The following is a 23,179-nucleotide window of genomic DNA, read 5'->3' on the forward strand; positions in this document are numbered from 1 at the left end:
GAGGAGTTGGCTGTTCAGGGGTCTGTGGGAGGCAGAAATGAGGGCAGTGTTTACGAAAAAACAAAAACAAATACTGAAACCTCAGTGAGGAATACAGCCTCCACAAGGCAATACCCTGTGCTACCCTGAACTCCCAGGTCGCAACAACCCCCCTGTTGATGCAATAGTTTCTTTTGTACAAAAGAGATAAAAATGCCAGAGGCCGTACCTTCTTAACGAATTGCCAGGAAGGAAGAAGGTTTTCTGACACTCTGCTGTTTCATACTGGATTGGATCACTGTTGGAGTGTCTTAGGCTTTGCTTGTTTTAGGCCAAAAGAAACTGTGCCAAAAACTAAATATCTTGTTTGGTCCTACTTATGGATGAATTGCTGGTACTGTAGGGGCTCAGGTACATCTATTTTCATCATCTTAATCAGTGTCAAATCAAACTTGGAGCAACAGAACATTGGTAATTTCCCCCTGGGACTACAATATACTTTTAAATTTTTCATGTGCAATTTCTCCACAGATTGCAAGACAACAGCAGCAGCTTCTGCAGCAACAACACAAAATCAATTTGCTTCAGCAACAGATACAGGTCAGAAATCATCATTTCATGCATACTTCCAATTAAAAAAAAATCTATCTACCTATCTATCTATCTATCATCTATCTAATATTCTAATTTTTAGATGAGCTAACTGGAATAACCTCCAAAATAAGAATTATTTTTGGCTTACTTAATTCCTGCCCTATTTCATCCTATGCCATGAGAATCTTGCAAATGGTGACTGGCGCAGGCCCCTACTGTCAGGGAGCTTCAATCTGAGCAAGCTGACAGTCATTTTCATACTATACAAAAAGGAAATTATTGCTGAGAAATGCTAGAAAGGTTTCATTTTCTCTATTCTTTAATGTTTAAAATGTGACCGTGAGTGTTCTCAGTGAGGGATGTGCAGGGGAACCAAAGCAAAAAGGTACAGCAAGTTTTGTTAGAGAGCCGTGGCAGAGAGGACGTTTTTACTGTATGCTCAGGAGCCACGTGTCATAAGGGTTGAGGTTAGGGAAGATAATGATTTGGTGTTCAAGTAGAATTTCACCCTTCATGTTGCCTGGAGAGCAAGAGCGAGGGCTCTATAACCTGCATCTTTTGCTTAAATGGAAATGTGTGATGATGAGGAGCATCAGTGAAGATGGAAGAAAGCAGCTATATTGATAATAAAAAGAAAAAGTGTCCTGTCTTCACCACTTGCTGGGGCATGAATTTTGACAAAAATTTTTCCCCTTCTGAAAATTCCCTTTCCGAAAGTACCTATTTCGTAAGAGTATTTATGAGGACTTAATGAAATCATGGATGGAGTATCAAGGCACACAGTAGGTGCTCAATACATACTTGCTATTGCCAGCAAGAAAAGGAATCTAATTCATGGAGCTATGAATCCACCCTATGTAACATCGTCTTCTGGAAGCAGATGTTAGAGAGGAAAAATTCATCATTCTTTTGAAATTCTGTCTTGAGAATCCAGCATATTTTTTCAGTGTAAATATCATAAATGACAGAAGCAGACATGTCTACGTTATTTCATTTGTGTATTTAATCACGTTTAGACTACATTGCCAGCAAAGTTTATCCCATTTTACCTAATTGGGACAGGTATACTTAATTTCTTTACCCTGGATTATATAGCCCAATCAGGGTTTGCTCATTCTTGGTCCACCTGACATTTTAGTGAGCTAGTCATAGCTTCAGGGAGACAGAGAAACATCAGTGAGATGATCCAACCAGGATTCTTTGCTCTCCTTAACTGTAATTATGAGCAGCAAATCCTAATGTGATGTTATCAATCTGTTCATATCTGGAATGTGGTTTATTAAATTTAGTGGTTTAAAACTGTTCATTGGGGGGTGCCTGTGTGACTCAGTCAGTTGAGCTTTGGACTCTTGATCTCCGCTCAGGTCTTGATCTCACTGTTGTGAGTTTGAGCCCTTGTTGGGCTCCATGCTGGGCGTGGAACCTACTTAAAAAAAAAAATACAAAAAACTGTTTGTTCAATTTCATGTTCAGTCTAAATATGCTGACTTTGAATATAGTTTTAATTGATGGTACCAGGTTATCTACATTTAAAATGTTTTTAATTGAAAATCTAAGATAATAAAGCAGTTATGGCCATATATATATATATATATATATATAAAATATGGGAAGTAGGAAATGTTTCAAGCAAAAATTAAGTACTGAGCAAGACTGACAATCTGAAAGGAATTCATTTACACAGTTTTTAATGTATTCATTAACTAAAAGCATACTTCTAAAGTATATTTTATAAATTGTTGATTTGGGGCAGTCTTACAAATACTTAATAGTTGTGAGAGTCACAGTATATTTAAATTAGTCTATTGAGAGATTGTTCAGTTATGGGAAGGACCGCTATAGGGACATGTGTAGAGAAAGAAGATTAAAAATGTGGAACAGATCCCTTTTTTTTGCTCATGTAAATCCTTGCCACATTTCTTTTTGAGAATGTTTTCTCTCCCTTTTCTTCTTTCCCCTTCTTCGTTTTCCTTGGCAGCATCTGACAAGGAAGAAGAAGGGTAAAAATCAAATCTGCTATCGTGGAAGGCAAATCAAAATCACAACAAATAGCATTATAAAACTTCTTTTTGTCAATGCACACATAATCAGTGCTTACATGAGAATTTACAATAGAATAAATATACTTGATATCTGCAAATACTTACATAGTATATTTTGAATTGATCTACTTCTTTATCTTTCTTAAATATGGAGCTAAAGACCTTGTAGAAATAAACACACCAACTTACATTGTTCATCCTGATTGCATTTTCTTACATGTTTTATACCATTGTCTCTTTGAGCTTTAGAAAACAATGCATTCTAGTTTCTTTATCGGTAGAATAGTGGGCTGCAATGTTATTCGACCCACAATTAAGGCTGCCTTTAAGCTTTTGGTTTCAGTTATAAATACACGCTTGCCCCAAATGTTGGTAAAGGCATGCAAAGCACTAGATGGGTAGACAGATCTGCTAGATGGATTAGATTGACAGGGTAAGAGAGCAGGACAAATTTTCACACTTGATGGCTGTGTTAAATGACAAGAGGATGATGTTCCCCAACATTTCTCTCATTCTTTTACTGAGTTCTCTTTAAAGGAGAGGCTAATTTAGACATCTTTATTACATTTGAAGTATGTGTCCTTCGATTTTAAAAACTTTTAATATACAAACAAACTTTTGTATATGCACAAACATTCACATATTCTAATGACCCAAGTTACTTAAAATTTCTCTTGGCCTATTGTTTCTATCTTCTTTCAACTCCAGATGAAAAAGTGGTAGTAGGTTTTACTCTGTAGTTATATATTGAAAGAGAAAATGCCGTAAGAATTAGCAAATTCACCAATTTTATTCAATCACTTAGGATCAATTCTATATGAACAGTTTTTCTCTCTTTAAAAAAGCAACCTTAGCTCTAATTGCATGATTCTAATTGGATTGAGAACTCGATCTACATTACTTCCTTGCAAAGACTTTATGTAGAGTTATAGTCTTCTAGGTTGATTCACATAACTCATAGATTAAAAGAAGAAACGAAAAAGTTTTCTGTTATTCTTTCTAACATCATAAATCAGTTCATTTTACAAATAAAATCATGTCATAATACCAGAAAATATCTCATCTTCCCACAAGAACTTGTCTGTTTCTTTATGAGACTCTCAATTTTAGCAACACTAAGAAGTTCGACTTCTTTTTCTCCCATTCAGCAGTTTTCCTTTAATACTTTATTGTCCTTTAAAAAGTAGGATATTTTGGGCGCCTGGGTGGCTCAGTTGGTTAAGCGACTGCCTTCGGCTCAGGTCATGATCCTGGAGTCCCGGGATCGAGTCCCGCATCGGGCTCCCTGATCGGCAGGGAGCCTGCTTCTCCCTCTGACCCTCCTCCTTCTCATGTGCTCTCTCTCTCTCTCTCATTCTCTCTGTCTCAAATAAATAAATAAATAAATCTTTTTAAAAAAAAAAAGTAGGATATTTTTGCATTCCTGCTTACTGTACCTAGCTAACTCTTAATGCACGTTAATATGTGAGATGAAATTTATAGATATTTCAGAGAAAAATATCTTTTACATTTTTAAAAAAATAACCTTTTTTTTTCTTTTAATCTTTTGCTTATGCTACATTGCCCATCTTTTAGCAATTTTATTTTCTGACTAATCTCTTTTTTACATTAAATCAACCTGTTTCTAATAGGGATTGCCAGGAGGTGGTTTATGTTTCCAATAATGATCCTAAACCAACGGTTCATCTTGACCTCATTCACTGTTACCAAAACCTTTTAAAGTAAATGAATGAGTGACCTCTACTCAGCTTCCATTATGGCAACAAACTGAATGTCCCTAGAGACTCAAGTTCCTTTTATCTTGAAGCTTTGTATGGGACAGGGTTTCTATAGCTTTGGGAGTGAGAGGGGGAAGCATGTCCTAGTTTAATTTTTTTTTTACCTTTTTTCAATAACACTTAATGGAATTTTAAGTTCTTATTAGCATCTAATAGGGTCAGTCCAATAACATGCTCTGGTATGAAATCCACTTCAGGTATTTTTAAGGGAAATTTTAAAGATGTTTTACTTCTTTTAAAATGTGTATTTGTCATGATTCCCATACTGAAAGTTCAGTGTTTGAATTTTCTTAAGAGATTCCACAAATCTGTTGCATTTTCCCTTCTCACAAATTGTTCCAATTGTTTGTTGTTCATTATATTCTCTTGGGGGCAAAGATTTGGTATTTAACAATCACCTGTCATTCTTTCCGATTCATAAGGTATACATTTGCAGAACTAGTAGTAGCTTTGGGTCACTGATTCTGTCTAGAGCTAAGGGTAGAGCAAAGGACAAATCTCTGTTCTTTTGTATTAACTGGCCAGTGTGTATTCCAATGTATATAGGGAAGAGCTTGGCTCTTCAGGTGGTATAGGACTATATTTAACTGTATGAAATACAATTTTAATTGTATTAAATGATTAAAAATAAAGATAGAGAGCAGGTTCTCTGGAATTAGACATACCTGAATTCAGTCTCTGCATGTTCACACCTCATGTGCTGTGTGATCTTAGGAAAATTGCTTAATCCCTCTGGTTTCATTATTCCCATCTATTAAATGGGAATTATAATAACTGACACTGGCTTAGTTTGAGGATTAAATGGAATCATACCTGACATGTAGTGAGCACACAATGCTGAAAATTTTTGCCTAGGTCATTAGGAGAGAAAAATTTGTTCTTCTGTATTTCTGATGATGAACAATTTAATGAGTATTTCCAGCAAGAGGAGAATTTCTAGGGAAAAAAATATATAATATACATGGCAGTAGTCACTGAACACTGTAAGTTCAGTGTTCCAATAATTCATATGATTTTAGAACTACAAGGGATTTTTAGAAAGCCTTTATTTAGACCTATCTCTCATTTTGACATTTGTAAACTGAAACCAAGTAAGGTTAGAAGATTTTCCCAATGTCACAGAAGTTGTTACTTGTAGAACAATGGCTGGGTTCCAAGTTTCTCCCAAGTCTTGGCCCAGTTCATTTTTATTTCACCGACATTCTACCATTTAAGGCTTAATGGCCCGAAGTTTTAAAATGAGTTTTCTTTCCCTGGGAACTTATTCCTACAAAATAAAAATACAACTTGACTTATGTACAATTGAATGATTAAGTTGCAGTCATGGGCTCAACCAATTTGTGATAAAGGTTTCATTTTATTGGAGCCAAAGTTCTCTGAGCTCATTAAGAGTTTTGGTAATTCTTGATAAATTATTATGCAGAACAAAATCCATTGAAATATTGTATTGAAAACATAATAACGTGAAAGGTGAAATAATAGTACCTGACTGACCTGCTGATTTATGATTTCTTTCTCTGAGTGTGGTAAGTTGCAAGCATTTTACCCCCCCTCAACAAGACTCCACACACATACATGAGGACAAAGAGATTGCAAAGTAACCTTGTCTCTTTAGGAGACTGGAAATGCCAAGAATAAACACCATGCAATTAAGGTAACATTTCAACCTGAGAAGGAAATGCATTAACTCCTTGGGCTCTGACTAATGTTTTGCTGTAGGAAATAAAATATACCACAACTGGACAGGATACAGTCTAGGCTTTCAGATAGATTATTGGAGGAGAAAATATGGAGGAGATACAAAGAAGTAGCTTGAAGGGTGACTTCCTGCTCTTCCTTGTTCTTTATGGAAGTAGAAGATCCATTTGAGAAGATAGGTGACCTCTCCTAGAAGATCAGGGATGCTACCTGCAGCTCTCTGTCCTTTTATTCAGAGAGAGCCACTTTAAAATCCTTAAAGCATTTTTAATACATCTGCTGGCAATTACCTAATGATGGAATTTTCCTCATAGATAAGCCTGTCTCCGTAGATAAAGGTACAGATTGATTGATATGCATATACAGTTTAATTTTTACTGATATAACACATGTCACATGGCTAAGTGTACAAGAGAATAAGGAAAGCAACTATCCAGAACCAAATCCTCTATGTGCTCCTCTGTATACTGTGCCCAATCCTTTTACTCAGAAGGAGCCACTTTAAAATCTTTTAAGTTTTCATTTTTAATAACTTCTTAGTATTCACTAAGTATATAAAAATACAACTATAATGCTGTTTATGACTTATCTACTTTTTAAATTTCATTAACTTAGAAATGAAGATTTGCTGAGTTCTCGTGTCTCCACCCTGACATCCCCCCCAATCCCTCCCTCGCCTTATAGCGAGTAGTTACAAAAGTCATTTAAATTCTTCCAATAGGTACTTCTAAGCTTTAAATAATTTACTTACATCTCTTCTGTCAATCAATGATAAATAGTCTCTTCACACTTGCCTCGTCAGATGAGGATGGAATCTCTTTTCTCTTATTCCCAATTGCCAATTTCTGTTACCTGTATGTCTACTCTAAATATATATAATAAGTGTGTGTGTGTGTGTGTGTAGGTATGTATGTATACACACGTACCTGTTGTGCTTTACCTAATGGTTAATCTTAAAAGTTGAAAATTTAAAAAATGGTGCTTACCTACTGGGTATTTACCCCAAGGATACAAATGTAGTGATCCGAAGGGGTACATGAACCCCAATGTTTATAGCAGCAATGTCCACAATAGCCAGACTATGGAAAGAGCCAAGATGTCCATCAACAGATGAATGGATAAAGAAGATGTGTGTGTGTGTGTGTGTATACACACACACACACACACACACACAATGGAATATTATGCAGCCATCAAAAGGAATGAAATCTTGCCATTTGCAACGAGGTGGATGGAACAGGAGGGTATTATGCTGAGCGAAATAAGTCAATCAGAGAAAGACATGTATCATATGATCTCACTGAATGGGGAATTCTTAATCTCAGGAAACAAACTGAGGGTTGCTGGAGTGGTGGGGGTGGGAGAGATGGGGTGGCTGGGTGAAAGACATTGGGGAGGGTATGTGCTATGGTGAGCACTGTGAATTGTGTAAGACTGTTGAATCACAGACCTGTACCTCTGAAACAAATAATACATTATATGTTAAAAAAAAAAGAAGAAGATAGTAGGAAGGCAAAATGTAGGGGGGAAATTGGAGGGGGAGACGAACCATGGGAGACTATGGACTCTGAGAAACAAACTGAGGGTTCTACAGGGGAGGGGGTGGGGGGGATGGGTTAGCCTGGTGGTGGGTATTAAAGAGGGCATGTATTGAATGGAGCACTGAGTATTATACGCAAACAATGAATCATGGGACACAACATCAAAAACTAAGGTTGTAATGTATGGTGATTAACATAACATAATAAAATTTAAAAAATGGTGCTTACATTAAAATACAAGTCTTTGTATTGTTTCTTGGATAGTCTTAAAGGGATATTCCGTATTTCCTTTTCGTGTAACTTTGTGCTTTCCAATTGCCTTTTCTTTTCTTTTTTTTCCCCTCATGTTACTCTTGTGATTTGCTTTATAACTTCATAAATTCTCAAGAATAAATCAGATCTCCAGAATGCCGCTTTTCTTGATAACTGCTTCTTAGCTGTCTGCCCTGCTTTCATTTAGATCAGTTGGTCCAGCCAACATTCTGGAATGTCCATTTATAATTCTGGAGTTGGAATCACTGTTTCCTATATTGTCCTCCTTGGTTTATCTCCTTATTTTGCTCTAGAACCACATCAACAAACTTCCTGAAAGAAAAGGAGCAGTGTGGGGATGCAGGATATAAAGGGCCTGGGATAAAAACATTCTAAATATATGTATGTGTAATAATATTCTATTTAAACTCTCTACTTGATTGACAGTTTGGCTGAAAATGAAATTCTAAGCTGGAAATCATTTTCCTTACATTTCAAATCCATTGATTCATCATCTTCTAACATCGACAAGAAATATGATGTTGATCTGACTTTTGTTGTTGGTGATGACCGATTTTTCTCCTTTCTGAAAGTTTTTAGTATCTTCTAATTACTGTGACATTTCACTGGAATGTATACAGATATTTTGCATTTATTATTTTGTAAATTCCATGAATCTTTTTGTCTAAAGAGTTGTAGTTTTTTTGCTCTGAAAAATTCTCTTGCTTTTTTTTTTTTTCTTTGCCCATTTATCTCCTCATTTTCCAGTTCTTTCTGCATCTTCTGTGACACAGAGATTTTATTTTCTTTTTCTGGACTAATAAATATGTTACTTATTGTTCATATTTTTACCTCTGCTTCTTGATTCTTCTTCCTAGGGGATTGCCTGAAATTTATCTTCTGAAGTGTTTAATTGAATCTTTGAGAAATTACCTTTTACATTTCCACAAGCTTCTTCTTGCTCCCTGATAATTCTGTTTTCAGGTTATCCTATTCCTGTTTAATCCTGCTCTTGTCATTTCTTATTGAATTGAAACTTGGGGGTATTTTTAAAAAGTTAAATTCTCATTTCCTTAAATTTTCTTTTCCTCCATTTTTCACCTGCTTGCTTATCTTGATGTTTCTCTTTCAGCTTAAAGTTCTGCTCAAACTTTAAAAAATCATTAGTTACCATTCAGATTTAAAAGCAATATAAGAAAGACTAGATTGGGAGCTGTGACTATGAATGAGGTTTATCAACACGTGAACACAGCTTAAGTGAGAACAAGAAGCTGGCCATACATTACATGTATGGATACAGAAGTCTTTGTTCTGGAATTCCAATGTTCATGCTAACTATCCTAAGTTTTCCCAGACTCTTCAATTTCTGTTGAGGGTGTGTGATGTAGCTGGGGTAGAGGTGACCTGATGGAGCTACTTTTAACTAATACCACTGTTTGTAATCCAGGTCTCACTCCTGCTCTCCCTCATACCTGGACTGTCAAGTCCCAAGACTTTCTGGTGGTTCTGAGGGCAAGTTAAACCCCATTTCTGCTTAACTCCTTCCATGTATACTCTAGTTTGTTTCACCCACTTTTAGTTAACGTTCTACAATTTTCATCTTTCAGAACTCTAGTCAAATTTCTTGCCTGTGTAAATATCTTATTCTTTACTGTTTTATGTGATACATGATTTTAAATTTGTCTGTTTTTATCATTTCAGTAGTATCTCAGGAAAAAATGCAATAAATACACATGATCAGTCTGTCACCCTGGATTGGAAATCAGGACATCATTTTAAAAAATCCATCCTTCTTTCCTTCTTTCCTTCCTTGTTTCTTTTCTTTTCTCTTTCTTTCTAAAATATTTATTTATTTATTATTCTTAAATTTATTTTTAAATATTCAAGTCACAGTAACCAGTATGTGGGAATGAAGGAGTCCTTGTAAAGACAATGAGTTATGGCAGAAAGGAACAGCTTGAGGCTTCAAGACCAAACTTCACAGTTCTACGATTTGTAAATGTATATTTTATAGTTTCCTTGGTGTTTCCAAGGAACACAGAAATGGAGAATATCACCATCCTTTTTCTCTTTTTGATAGATTTATCAAACAATACAAATTTTATGTAGAATTTTAAACTATGGCCCTGATATTTTAAACTCTTTAATATCATTATTGAGACCCTGGTTAAAGTAACTATATTTGATGACTATGCTGAAGTAATTTTGACAACAGTTTTTGGAAGCTGTAATCTGTTTCTGGAATGCATTCATCCTGACTTGGGCTTTTCACTAAAAACAAACATTGCATTTCATGGAAGGAGATGTTTTTTTCTCATCTTTTATGTGGAATCTCAAATAATCTTCCTTATTGTTTTCCTTTTTCTATCTCATTTCTGTGCCATTTCTGTGCTGCTTCTTTCTCTCATCTTTGCAGTATGATTTCTGAAGTGAAGCCCGGGTTCATTTGATCCAGTATGGCCATTATGGAATCACTGAGACTGGCTCAGAAAGCAGACTGACAGCAGTCTTTCCCATGACTTTACAACCTTTTCCCAAACAACATTACCTGTGGAAAAAGTCGAACACTGTTCCTCACTGCTCTGTCCTCCATATCTTATCAGTTAACAAAACAAGGCCCATCAAGGGCTTAGATAAAACCCTGGGAATGTAATAATCAAATAATGGGAAACAAAACAAAACAAAGCAAGTTAACAACAACAGATTTGGAAATATAGGCCAGAAGTCAATATGTTGGCCTAAAATGAATCTATTTTACCTTAGTTTACGCTAAATGCTGTAGTAGGGAGTTGCTCACAGAGCCTTTAGAAAGAATTTCTATCTCTTGTCTTTGAATAGAGTTGACAAACAGGAAGAAAATTAGATGCCAATGAAATTAACAGAGTGTTAACATAAAATTAATTATTCTATGAAGAGTAGTTACATCATGAGTCAAGACTTACATTGCAGGCATTTCCAGCACATGGCAAATTTGGTTCAGTTCTCTACTCTAGCTCAAGGACTAATTTCTACTTAAAAGCTGGTAAAATTTTTTAAGTTTTATTTTATTTAAATTCAGTTAATTAACATATAGTGTATCATTAATATCAGTGTTAGAGTTCAGTGATTTATCAGTTGCATATAATACCCAGTGCTCATTACATCAAGTGCCCTCCTTAATGTCTATCACCCAGTTACCCCATCTCCCCACCACCTCTCCCCTCCAGCAACCCTCAGTTTGTTTCCTATGATTCAGAGTTTCTTATGGTTCATCTCCCCATAAGAAACTCTTAATCATAGGGAAAGACTATGGACTCTGAGAAACAAACTGAGGGTTCTGGGGTGGGGGGATGGGTTAGCCTGGTGATGGGTATTAAAGAGGGCACGTATTGAATGGAGCACTGGGTATTATACGCAAACAATGAATCATGGAACACTACATCTAAAACTAATGATGTAATGTATGGTGATTAACATAACATAATAAAAAAATGATAATAATAAGAGTTTCTTATGGTTTATCTCCCTCTTTGATTTCATCTTATTTTATTTTTCCCTCCCTTCCCCTATGATCCTCTGTTTTGTTTCTTAAATTCCACATATGAGTGAAATCATATCTGATTGACTTATTTTGAAAAACTGGTAAATTTTTATGTAACTTATAAACAAAAATAAACTGACTTTTTTACCGTGTTTCTGTGTGTATCTGTATGTGTGTGTGTGTGTGTGTGTGTGTTTGGCTCTGTTTTTCTTTAGAAAAGAAAGACTAACAGTCAAATAAAATAAGAAAGGAAGGCAAATAGAACATTGAGGATAACTTTATGATGCTAGCTTTCCCTTGAAGGAAAAGCAAACAGAAAAACTGGAATTGCTTCTTCTGCAATGAGTATTCTAGAAGTGGTAAATTCTCAGTCACACGGCAGCATTTGATAAAGCTGATTACTCCCACTTTTGTGTAACACTCTTCAGTTGGCCTCCAAAAGACCACAATCTGCTTTAGAAAAAACAAAAAAAGCAAAAACAAAAAACTTTTTATTCTCCATCCTCAGTCTCTTTTGGTGGCTTCTTCCGCATCCTTCAAAGGCTAACTTGCTGTAATTCTCCATCATCTGACTTACTTCCTAAAAGATCTCATCTAATCATTTTATGTACTATTTTAAAGATAAGACTTGAAAATGTATCTTTCCATCCTTGATCTTTCTCCTAACCCTCAGAGTCAAATATCCAACTGCCTGCTCAGCCTATTTAAATACATAACTAGTAAGCACCCAAATTTCAAATTTTGAAAGTAGAACCTTTAATTATGTTTCCAAAACTCATTATTTCCAGTTTATCCAACTATGAGTATGAGACCATATGCCTAGTTGCTGTCACCAAAACCTAGGAAGTATCCTTAAAACCTTTCATTCTTGGGGCGCCTGGGTGGCTCAGTTGGTTAAGCGACTGCCTTCGGCTCAGGTCATGATCCTGGAGTCCCTGGATCGAGTCCCGCATCGGGCTCCCTGCTCGGCAGGGAGTCTGCTTCTCCCTCTGACCCTCCTACCTCTCATGCTCTCTGTATCTCATTCTCTCTGTCTCAAATAAATAAATAAAATCTTTAAAAAAAAAAAAAAACCTTTCATTCTTTTATACCTCACACCTAATCCATCAACATTGGTTTTTATCCTCAATCTATCAATTGACTGACTTCTCTTACCATAACTCACCATCATGTCTCACCTAGGCTCCTCACCAAGTTGGTAATCCAACTTCCTCTGTTAACCCCCGAAGTAGGCATTTCACATAGCTGCTAGTGTGATCTTTTAAATTTAATTATGCTGTAACCATGCTCAAAATCATGTCATTTAAAATAAATTCACTCTCCTTATGTTAGTCCATTGGGCTGAATTTAAATGCCAACCTCTCGAACTATCTCCCTCATTCCTTCTGCCCTAGAAACCTGTCCTTCCTGGTTTCAGGGAATATGCCAAGAATGTTCTAGCATCAGTACATTTTTATTTGTCTTTCTTATGGCCTGGAATGCTTTCTTTAGTTCATCACAAAACTCAGACCCTCATTTCATTCAGGTCTCTCTTCAAATGCCATCCTCCTTAGAGTGGGGGAGGGGGTTGGGGTGGGGCATCTCTGACAACCCAATCCAAAATAATCCTTGCATCCCCTAGTCATCTCTGATCACTTGTCCTGCTTACTTCTCTTCGGAGCCCTTATCACCCCCTTATATGTACCTTGGTTTTGCTGTACCCCATATTGTACCACAATACACGCCTGGCAATAAGTTCTGTGGAGTCAAATATTTGATCTGTCTTGCTCACTGCTATACCCAAAGTACATATAATAGCTCCTGGCATATAATAAGAACTTTAAAATATTTATTGAATGGATTAATGAATAAAGTGTGGGCACATTACCCACTCTGTAGTATATGTAATAATAAGATGATAATTTTCTCAAGGGATTGAAATAGATGTTTAGGGAGTCATCAAAAATAGATAACCAATATTTCCTAGTGCTGTATATGGTTTGTAAAATCGTTTTTTACTTTGTATTATACTGGTGAGAAGGAGCAGCCCATTGCTCATTAAGTACTTGGCACTTTGCGGAGGTCATTTCATATAATTATCACAAGAATTCAGATAGCTTATGACATTATCTCCATTTTATAGACCGTGGAACTGAAGAGCGTGCGTGTGTATGTGTGTGTGTGAGAGAGAGAGAGAGAGAGAGAGAGAGAAAATCTGAGATCCTGGCAGTTGAGTACTATGTAAACTTAAAAGGCACCTTCTTCCTCTCTCTCCTTATTAGAGTAGCAATGAATGATTTAATTCAGATAATCCCAAGAAAATAAGAGTAATTGATCTTATCAAACTGAGTTAAACCTATTAAACTGGCAAATGTGGCAGGATTTTTTTAAAAAGCAGTTCGGTTTTGCTTTCTATAATAAACCAGGTAAGAGAGTGCTCTTTTATAAATGGGGGAAATCAATAAATGTCTTTAAAAAGAATTATCTGATGTCGGCAATCTTGTTATACCTAAATAGGAAATGAGAAGAGGTGAACTAATGAACTTTCATAGCATGCACATATGTTTGCTAAAAGAGGTAAAGTAATGAGCTAATGTTGATATCATACACATATTTAACTAGAGATTTATATTAATATAGGTGTATGCACTGTGTGAGTGTGTATGTATGTGCGTATGTATACTCAGGTTTCTATACATCTTTTTGAATCATTGTTTCCCTTCATTTTCTGTTCATTGCCAAAATATATATTTAAATTTCCTTTCTTCTACCATAACCACCATCTAATTCTGAATACATGTTTTTACTCCCTCTCTACCTCTGTATTCCTTTCCACTACTTTGCCAGTATCTGTGTCTACACCTGCTGCTTGACCATCTGACATAGTCATTTCCTTTACCCTTCTAATTTTATATTCTTTCTCCCATAGTTCCTTCTCTGGCTAAGTCTCCTCCTTTCTATTCTCATTAGGCAACTGGCCTTCTTGTTTTCATTGAATGAAAAGTTGTCCACTCATAAGCCAAGTGAATCTAAAAGATCATTTTGTTTTCATTTTAAAATAAATTATTTGAATCTTTGTGGGGTGAAGCAAGTAGTGCAGAGAGCAAAAGAAAACATAAACAGGCTCCAGCAGAGGTTTCACAGAGTGTTAGTATAATATATTATTGCAATCTTTCCATGATAGAGGGTGTGTTGTCATGAGCACCCATGTCAAGCAGCCAGAAGAGGAGGGTGGTGCTGCCGTGAGGTAAATCAAGGGATAACAATAAAATATTTCTGTTGCCTGGTGGAGGTGTTTAGGATGTGTTTTCTTTATATCTTCATCCGCCCCTAATTGAGGATGCTTTAAAATTGAATGACTAGCCGTCAAAACGTGTTTGCTTCAAGCTGAGAAGAAAAATGCTGGTGTCTCCGCTTCCAAACTGATTGCGCTTTGTACACAACTGACAGCTACAGTCACTTTGAGTGACTGATAAGTGGGAAGCTCTGCCACTTATCAAGGAATGCAGGCTGAAAAGAAAAGACCGGGGCCATTTAGATGCTTTGGCATGTTCAAAATAACATCTTACATCAGTCAGACTCAGAAGCACTAAAAGACATTTAAAATGAAGTAATGTATATAGAAATGTGGTATATGTGTTTGAAGAGAGAAAAAAATTATTCGGCAAGCAAATAGCTGCAAAAGGGGAAAGAGCGTTGTTGTCAGGGGTCAATATTTGCGAAATGAATCAATGGATAAATAATTTACACACATTCTGATAAATTTTGCCCTTAGTTTGAAACATCCAAATTTAAAACTGCGTAACTAAAGAGCTCCACCCTTATTTGTATAAGCAGCTGCCTTTGACCAAATGGATGCCTTGAAGCACCTGAACAATGAAAATGTCATCCACTTATATAGATAGTAATTTTTACCCTGAGAATGAATCCCAATTTCCCTCCCCCCTTCTTTTCTTGGGTAAATATTTAATACTTAAAACATATGTTTAAAATATTCTGTTGTATCTGACTTAAAGAGTGATTATACATGATTATATAATAAAATAAGATAGGGGTATGTTTCTTCTTTTAAATTTTGAGACTATGTTAATGAAAGAATATACAGATTCACTGGGCTGTAATTTCCACAAATAGGAACTTCTGAAAATGACAGATTTTTTTTGTACTCCGTTATTAGGCTTGTATATTCAGTGCATGTATATACTGCTCTAAATTTTCTAGGACATTCATATTTTAAATATTTCGTCTGTCTATGCACTAGTTACTTGTTCTTCTGTACTCTCTGGATCTTAATAAGAGGAATGCAGCATACCCCAATGATTTTAACTCTCCAGTGAATGCCATGTTATCTATTTAAATAACTTGTTTCGGTTTGAAAACTCATAAAGACACTTGGGGTTTTTTGTTTGTTTGTGTTCTTTTGTTTTGTTTTTTTTGGTCAGGGTCAGTTTTAGATATAGTCACAAGAACCATAGCTGTGGTTAATTCAAGCTTCTTTGGCTTGAGCCCATGTCTTGGGAGGCTAAATGTAACGTATAGTCTCTTAATTATTTAAGGAAAAACCAATTGTGGGGTTGAGGGGTATACTTACAAAAACTGCAAATTATGTTACTCTTCTCAATTGCTGTAAGACTGAGGAGTACTAATGTTTGCATCATTGTAAAAACTTTTGGGTATGCTCGAAGATATTCATTTGAGTGAGCAGGAAAAGAATGTGTTAGGACTGTAGGGCCCTCAGACCATTTTTTGAACTGCTGAAGTCCTTAATGAGATAAGGAGCTTGCTAAACCCACTTTAATTCAGCTGACATACTTTTTCACTGCAGTACTTTCTTGATGAAGGAAGCAGTTCGGTAGATTACATACTAGTACAAGCTCCTGACCTCATCACAGACCAACACTTTGGTAGAGTAGTACTGAATTAGAACCCTGTGATCGATAAAATAATTAATATAAAAAATAGACTTTAGAGCTAAGTTCATCCAACTTTTTCTTTTTTGGTAGAAGGAGAAGATGTGGTCCAGAAATAATAAGAGCTATGCCGAATTCCCATAAATAATTAGACATAGACCCTAGTCTCTTAGCCCTGGTTAATTATATCAAATAAATCAAGATCATAAGCACTCCTGGAAACAAAATGAGCGGTAATTCTGCAGAGCCCATCAAATTGAGTTTGTTACTTTATCTGGAATTTGAAACAGATACTAAATCTTTTGCTAAAGAAATTTGGAACAATATTTGAATGTTTCCATAGAAATTGTAAATGACACATCACTTAGGATAGAACAATTAGGAAATGTTAATCACATTTTGATTCACTAGAATTATCAGTATATCATTTCGGAAGGCGTACATATAAAACTTTTTAAACATATATTTCATTGGTTTGTGATAGTTTCTGTTTTTTAATGATTATTTTTACAGTGAGCTAGTATCTCTGCTTGATCCATTTTAGATAAAAATTTATAATGTCATACCATTAGACTCTAAATAAGGAAAACAAAAACAACGATGTTCTAGCATGAAAATAATGTCTGATGTGCTTCTCCAAGAGAAGTATTCTTGATAAAGAGTAGCTGAGGACCTTTCAAAGTAAAACTAAAATATTTTAAGGAACCTCTTGATTTCTAGATGTTTTGAAAACCTAAAATAGGAAATGAAGATTTTGGCAAAGGAAAATATTTCCCCATAATGCAATTGATTTTTTTTCCCACTATGAAATAATGCCCATTCCCCAGCCTCCCTATTTAGGGTATTTGATATACTCCTATCATTTATTGAAATCTTTATCTTGCAGTGTCCTATTGTTTTAAAACACTCTTTTCCTGTTTCGTTCTGTAACAAATGCTTCAGGAAAGCAAGATCTTTCTCTAAAGTCTTTATCCCTTGAGACATTGAGTGAAGTCTCTTTTGTGATTAAAAAAGGCTACTGCTCTTAAACGCATTACAAGCACTATCTTGAGGTCTACAAATACTTCCATCAACACATCATTACTTTAAACTGACTTCTCTTTAACCTGTCTTCTGCTACCTCATATCTTTGTCTTTTTGCACTCTTATCCAGTTGTTCTCTCCCCAATTATTCCCATGCTCGTGACACAAACTCATTCCTAGACAACAGATCATTTCAGCAGAATTTAGGAGAAAGAACACAATACAGACATAACTATCCATCAGATGTTTTTGTAAATACCTGCTTTAAAAAGGTTTAGTACCCTGGTAGCATGAAAATGCTAATAATATTTTTAATCGTAGGAGAGTCTCCTTTCTTAGAGTATCTTGCGAATCTCATTTCTCACAGTACTATCATTGTTACATATTTTTTATCTCTTACATGGCCGCTATAGGGTACAGTGTTAATACATGTAAACAAAATCGCACTTTGAGTCATGGAGCAATTAGGTTTTAAGTCATCTGGTAAATCTGTGCTCATCCATGTGGTGACACAATTCAGGTATCTGATGATTTTTCTTGTATACAGTCATAATCATAGAATAACATTATATGGGTCTATCACAGGAAAAAGGTAATGATAAAGCCAATCAGTGGACATTCTTTGCTTATTTTTAAATTAAAGGAAATCAGGATTATGGTATTTATGAAGAGTACTGAAGTTCTCAAAGGCATGTAGGCTATCATTTTGCCCACTTTGCGAAGATTATTAATGGCTTCTGATGCTAAGATATGATACTATCTTCATTGTTCCTTCTTTATCTGATTAAATCCTCAGAATTCTGTTTTTCTAAAATAGAATGGAGTTACTCTTCTCTAAGCTTCTTAGTACCATATGCAGAGTCACATGTAGTTAGCATTCCCTTTTAGCCCATCTCCTTCATACATTTTTGTTTAACAGCCATTTTTTGCCCTCTTTCTTTCTCTTTTGTATTTGATTTTCTTCATTTTGAAACTTGACCAAGGAAAATAGAAAAGAAATATTTTTTTTAAAACTCTCGAACTAAGTTTGATGTTTTCTGAGGTTTTGATATGGACTAATGCGTGATGACACAATACCTGGAAAATGGAGACAGATTTGGAGAATTCAAAATTGTTGAGTTTTCACAGAAAAAGGTGAAAGGATTAAATGTGATTTGTGAAAACATTATATTTTACAACCATCCCAGTTCAATTTAGATTAACCTTCTGTGATATAATTCTGCCAAGTCCCTGAAATTATGGACCCTAAGATGTTGAACCTATTTGTTCAATCTCTTTTTCTAGATGTAAGATTAGGATAGGAAGTTTGGTTCTTATCTTTAAGCATTTTACAGCCTCAGAATGAAACTGAAATGCCTACATAAAGAATAATTCCTGAATTTTTTAATGCATTTTCTCTAGGAATATTCTAGAAAGCCCAAGGAAGTATATATCCCAAAATAATTATCCTGGTTCCTTTTTTTTTTTTTAACTTACTCTGATTAGTGACTTCAGTAGCATTAAGGATATACTGTAATATACTAAAGTTTTCATGTAATTTTTGTTTGAAATTTCAACTCTGTAAACACACATTTATGGCTTAGTTCCTTTTATTGTTGTATTTGCATAAGGATTTAAAAATGAGAATATCTTGAGCTTGGCAGGTGTCATTTTAAAATATTTTAAAGATGCTAATGACATGTTGAAGAAATTTTAATTCTTTTTTTTCCTTAATAACGACCATTTTGACAATAGGGCAAAGCATTATAACTCACCTGTTAAAGTCGTAAGGGAAAAAACTTATCAAGGAAAGATGAGCATAGTTAGATAGACATCTTCCCCCAGTGCCACTGACTGTTCAGGTAACTGTAACAGACTGATGAGAATTTTTTCCTTATGGTGCTGCTTTCACTTAAAGGAGAAACAGAAAATCACCTCAGGATGTGCTGCACTTATTTTATCACTACTTGTCCCTTCTCTCCACCTTGACCACTATTAAGTTTTATTCCATTCTGGCTGTGTTAAGCTGTACTAAATGTCAGTGGGATGTCTGCCCACATCATCTGTTATAATGATCTGTTCCTACTCATAGGGACTCGTTCATTGAGGCTCTCTTTTTACAATCCTACATACCCACCTGCTTGCATAGGAAATATAATTCTCCCCTTATGCAGTCCCGAGCCGGTCTTAATAAACGTGATGGTGAGAAATGCTACAGGCTTTTTTCCCCCCACAATTTAATAGCTTGCTAAAAGTGAAAGAGCAGTAATTAAGAATACAAATGCTTATCATTGGTGGGTAGTGACTGAGGCAAAGGAAGAAAAATCAAGGTTGAGGACTGACTAAAAATTATGAAATGTAGATTATATTTTCTAAATATTTTAATGCATACGTAGTAATTAATAACAATGTATATAACTAACACAACTGGAACTTTTTTGGCCATTACAGTTCAGTTAGAGTGTTTATATATCTTTATGCAAAGTATAAGGGACCAGAAAGTACCACCATTAGGTAAGGATCAAATATCTCAGCTATTCTGCTCAACTATAATGGAGACATTCTTAACACCTTTGAAACAATGCTCACACATTACTAAGATTTTCAGAATCCTATGGAAAAAAGCCATGTTATAGCTTCATTTATTATAAAGGTAAACTGAGGCAGTAATTGTAGCTATTTCAAATCTTAGAAGGACCAAAAAAAAAAAATGAGGGATGAAAAACATGAGCAAAAAGGCTACAGAAAATCCAAAAGACCTGGGAGAGCTAAGCATTGGTTGTAAATGCATTTCTTTGTGTGTGGATGGTGACTGAATCTTAAGGAAGAGTGCCTTGAGAGGGCACGGGGGAACAGGACTGGAGGAGGAATGATGTTTGTTTGTTTTTTCCTTGCAAGGCTATATGGGCTGTACATAGATCATAGGACTTAGAAATCGGGGGAGTTTACAGTTTTCAAGTTGTATGACTTTGGACAAGTCACTTAATGTCATTGGTTCTCGGCTTCTTCCTCTGTAGGTAAGAAATGTTAGTATCTCACATGATTGTCAAGATAAAACAATCAAATACTATAATGTGAGTGTGTCCCAAAATTTGTAGAGCACTAGAGCAAATGATTGTTGTTGGTAATCAGTTTTCCCCTCCTCATTACTCTGATCTTGAAATTTGAGTAAACAGCCTCCCAGAAAGGTTTTTGTTTGCTTCTTGGTTGTTTATCCTCCCTAGGAGGGGAGTAGAGCAGGAGCAAAAAAAAGCAGAAGAATTATGTATTTACTTCACAACTGATATAATTAGCTTTAATTTGTAGCATGTGTATTAGAATGTACATTAGTATGGGGCTTAAGGGAGTTGGCTTAATTGATCACAACCCCATCTCCCAGTGTTATTCCTTGTACCACATTTTTTCATAATTGTACATGTGAAATAATAAACATGCTTGCCTCTTGTCCAGAACAGTGGACAAAAGAGTTGTCTGACAAAACCACTAATTAACTATTCAAAGTTAATCTTTTTCTTTTCTTTTATTAATAATAGTGAATGCTAGCTTTTAGTATCTTTGTTGATATACATCTCTGATTGAACTTTGTCCTTAGTCAAATAGAATTCAGGTATTAACATACTTTCTCAATCTTTAATTAATTTGTACACAAACACACTAAGTCATATGATTTACCAGAATTTTAGTTTCTCGGTGGGTCCCAGTATCTTCTGTGTGTTGCATACCATAAGGTTCCTCCGTATCTTTGCATTCGAAATATTGGTAAACTTGAAAATCCTAGAATCATCTGAATGAAGAATTTAAATCAGTTTTTAGTTATGGAAACATTATCAGGTCTCTGGAGATCAGGAATTATTTCAACTAAGTCCAAATTTCTTAAGATGTTTACTAATGATAGTCATGTTTGGATGATAGATAGTGAGATTAAAGTTCTTTGTTAACTAAATTGTTAACTATTCTTCGAGGCCAAGTATTTCTTTGGAGAAATGACTACTCTTTTCTTTTAACATTACTTATTGGACTCTATGCTAAGTTGCTGCTTGCTTTACCACTGATATTTCTGTGTGGAATTCATTCTTTAGAAAGGACCATACGGGAGCAGTTGATTGCTTCATCACAATTGGCATCTTGCCTCCAACTGTGTCCAATAACCTGGCATAGCTGTATTTAGTGGATAACTACTAATGTTGTTACTGGTCATAAAAATTGTTAAGGTACTTAGAGTAATAATGGGGTCTCTGCAGAGTAGAAGTGAAAATATAATTTCTGTCTGACCTTTTAAATGTTATGGACCTATCATATAATATAAAATTAATATAAGTTACATTAGTCCCCCCCTTATCCATGGGCAGTAAGTATATTCTAAGACCCCCAGTGGATACCTGAAACTGCAGATAGTACGAAACCCTACATATACTTTTTGTTTCTACATATACATACCTGTGATAAAGTTTGATTTATAAAATTAGGCACAGTAAGAGATGAACAGTAATGACTAATAATAAAATAGAACAGTTATGGGCACCTGGGTGGCTCAGTTGGTTGGGCGACTGCCTTCGGCTCAGGTCATGATCCTGGAGTCCCGGGATCGAGTCCCGCGTCGGGCCCCCTGCTCGGCGGGGAGTCTGCTTCGCCCTCTGACCCTCCTCCCTCTCATGCTCTCTGTCTCTCATTCTCTCTCTCTCAAATAAATAAATAAAATAAATCTAAATAAAATAAAATAGAACAGTTATACTGTAATAAAACTTATGTGAATGTGGTATCTCTCTCTCTCTCAAAATATCTTACTCTACTGTACTCACCCTTCCTGTGATGGATGTGAGATGCTAAAATGACAGACTTATGTAGAAAATGACATACAGCTGTAGACATTGTTAAAAATTACTTTAAAATATTTCTAACTTCAGTGGTAACTTCTGGTATAAAAATCAGCCTGTTGCTATTGCCTTTACATTATCCTTTAGAGAATTATTTAGAAAATAAATTCATATGGTATATTCATACTATAGAATATTTTGTGTAGGTACTAAAAAGAGTAAGGCTGAGCAAATGTATCAACTGCAAAACTTGACCAATATATACTGTTAAGTGACCAATGCTAGTCAAAGCACAAAATACATACTATTCACTCCAAACAATCTAAACACACACACACAGAGAGAGAGAGAGAGAGCATATCTGTCCCTAATACTATTAGTGGAACATAAAATGTAAAGAATAACTACATAATGCCATAGCATTCATGATTCAGGTAATACAAATACAGCCAACATCTCAGAAATCTTCTAGGGCTGAATTAATGATGTTAGACTTTCTGGATCATCCAGGACTGAAAGAAATTCTAATATCTCAGTACCATATATTGGGGAAGTAAAATTTTCATGCCCTTATTTTAGAAGTGCTATTATGTTAGTGTCATAGGCCTGCCATAAGAAATTCCCACAAACTTGGTGGTTTATAACAATAGAAATTTGTTCTCATACAGTTCTGGAGTCCAGAGTCCAATATCAAGGTGTTGGCAGGGCTGGTTCCTTCTGCAGGCTCTTAAAGAGAATCCATATCATGCCTTTTCTCTAGCATCTGTTGAATGCCCAGCATGGTTCAGGTTCCCTGGCTTGTAGGTGTATCACTCCAGTTTTTGTGTCCATCTTCACATCATCATCTCCCCTAGATCTCTGTGTGTCTCAGGTGTCCCTCTCCAGTTCCTTATAAGCACACTGGTGTTTGGGTGTAGGGCCCAAACTAAATTCTGGATTGTCTCATCTCAAGATCCTTAACTAATTGCATCTACAAAGACCCTAATTCCAAATAAGGCCATAGTCACAGGTACTGGGGCTTAGAACTTGGACACATCTTTTTGGAGAGCATAGTTCAACTGATTATAACT

The 23,179-nt window shown here is 35.5% G+C and overlaps 1 protein-coding gene across 3 annotated transcripts in view; it reads left to right on the top strand.

Annotated features, from left to right (window-relative positions):
- Positions 1-23,179, top strand: part of SOX5 (SRY-box transcription factor 5) — a 346,461-nt gene that overhangs the window by 150,538 nt on the left and 172,744 nt on the right. For all 3 annotated transcript variants that reach the window (XM_021690523.1, XM_021690525.1, XM_021690524.1), the window contains exon 5: positions 511-579. In XM_021690523.1, coding sequence (XP_021546198.1) covers positions 511-579 — 69 coding nt within the window. The remainder of the gene's footprint in view (positions 1-510; positions 580-23,179) is intronic.

The sequence above is a fragment of the Neomonachus schauinslandi genome, chromosome 5, assembly GCF_002201575.2.
Source record: "Neomonachus schauinslandi chromosome 5, ASM220157v2, whole genome shotgun sequence".
In the NCBI taxonomy this organism is placed as follows: domain Eukaryota; kingdom Metazoa; phylum Chordata; class Mammalia; order Carnivora; family Phocidae; genus Neomonachus; species Neomonachus schauinslandi.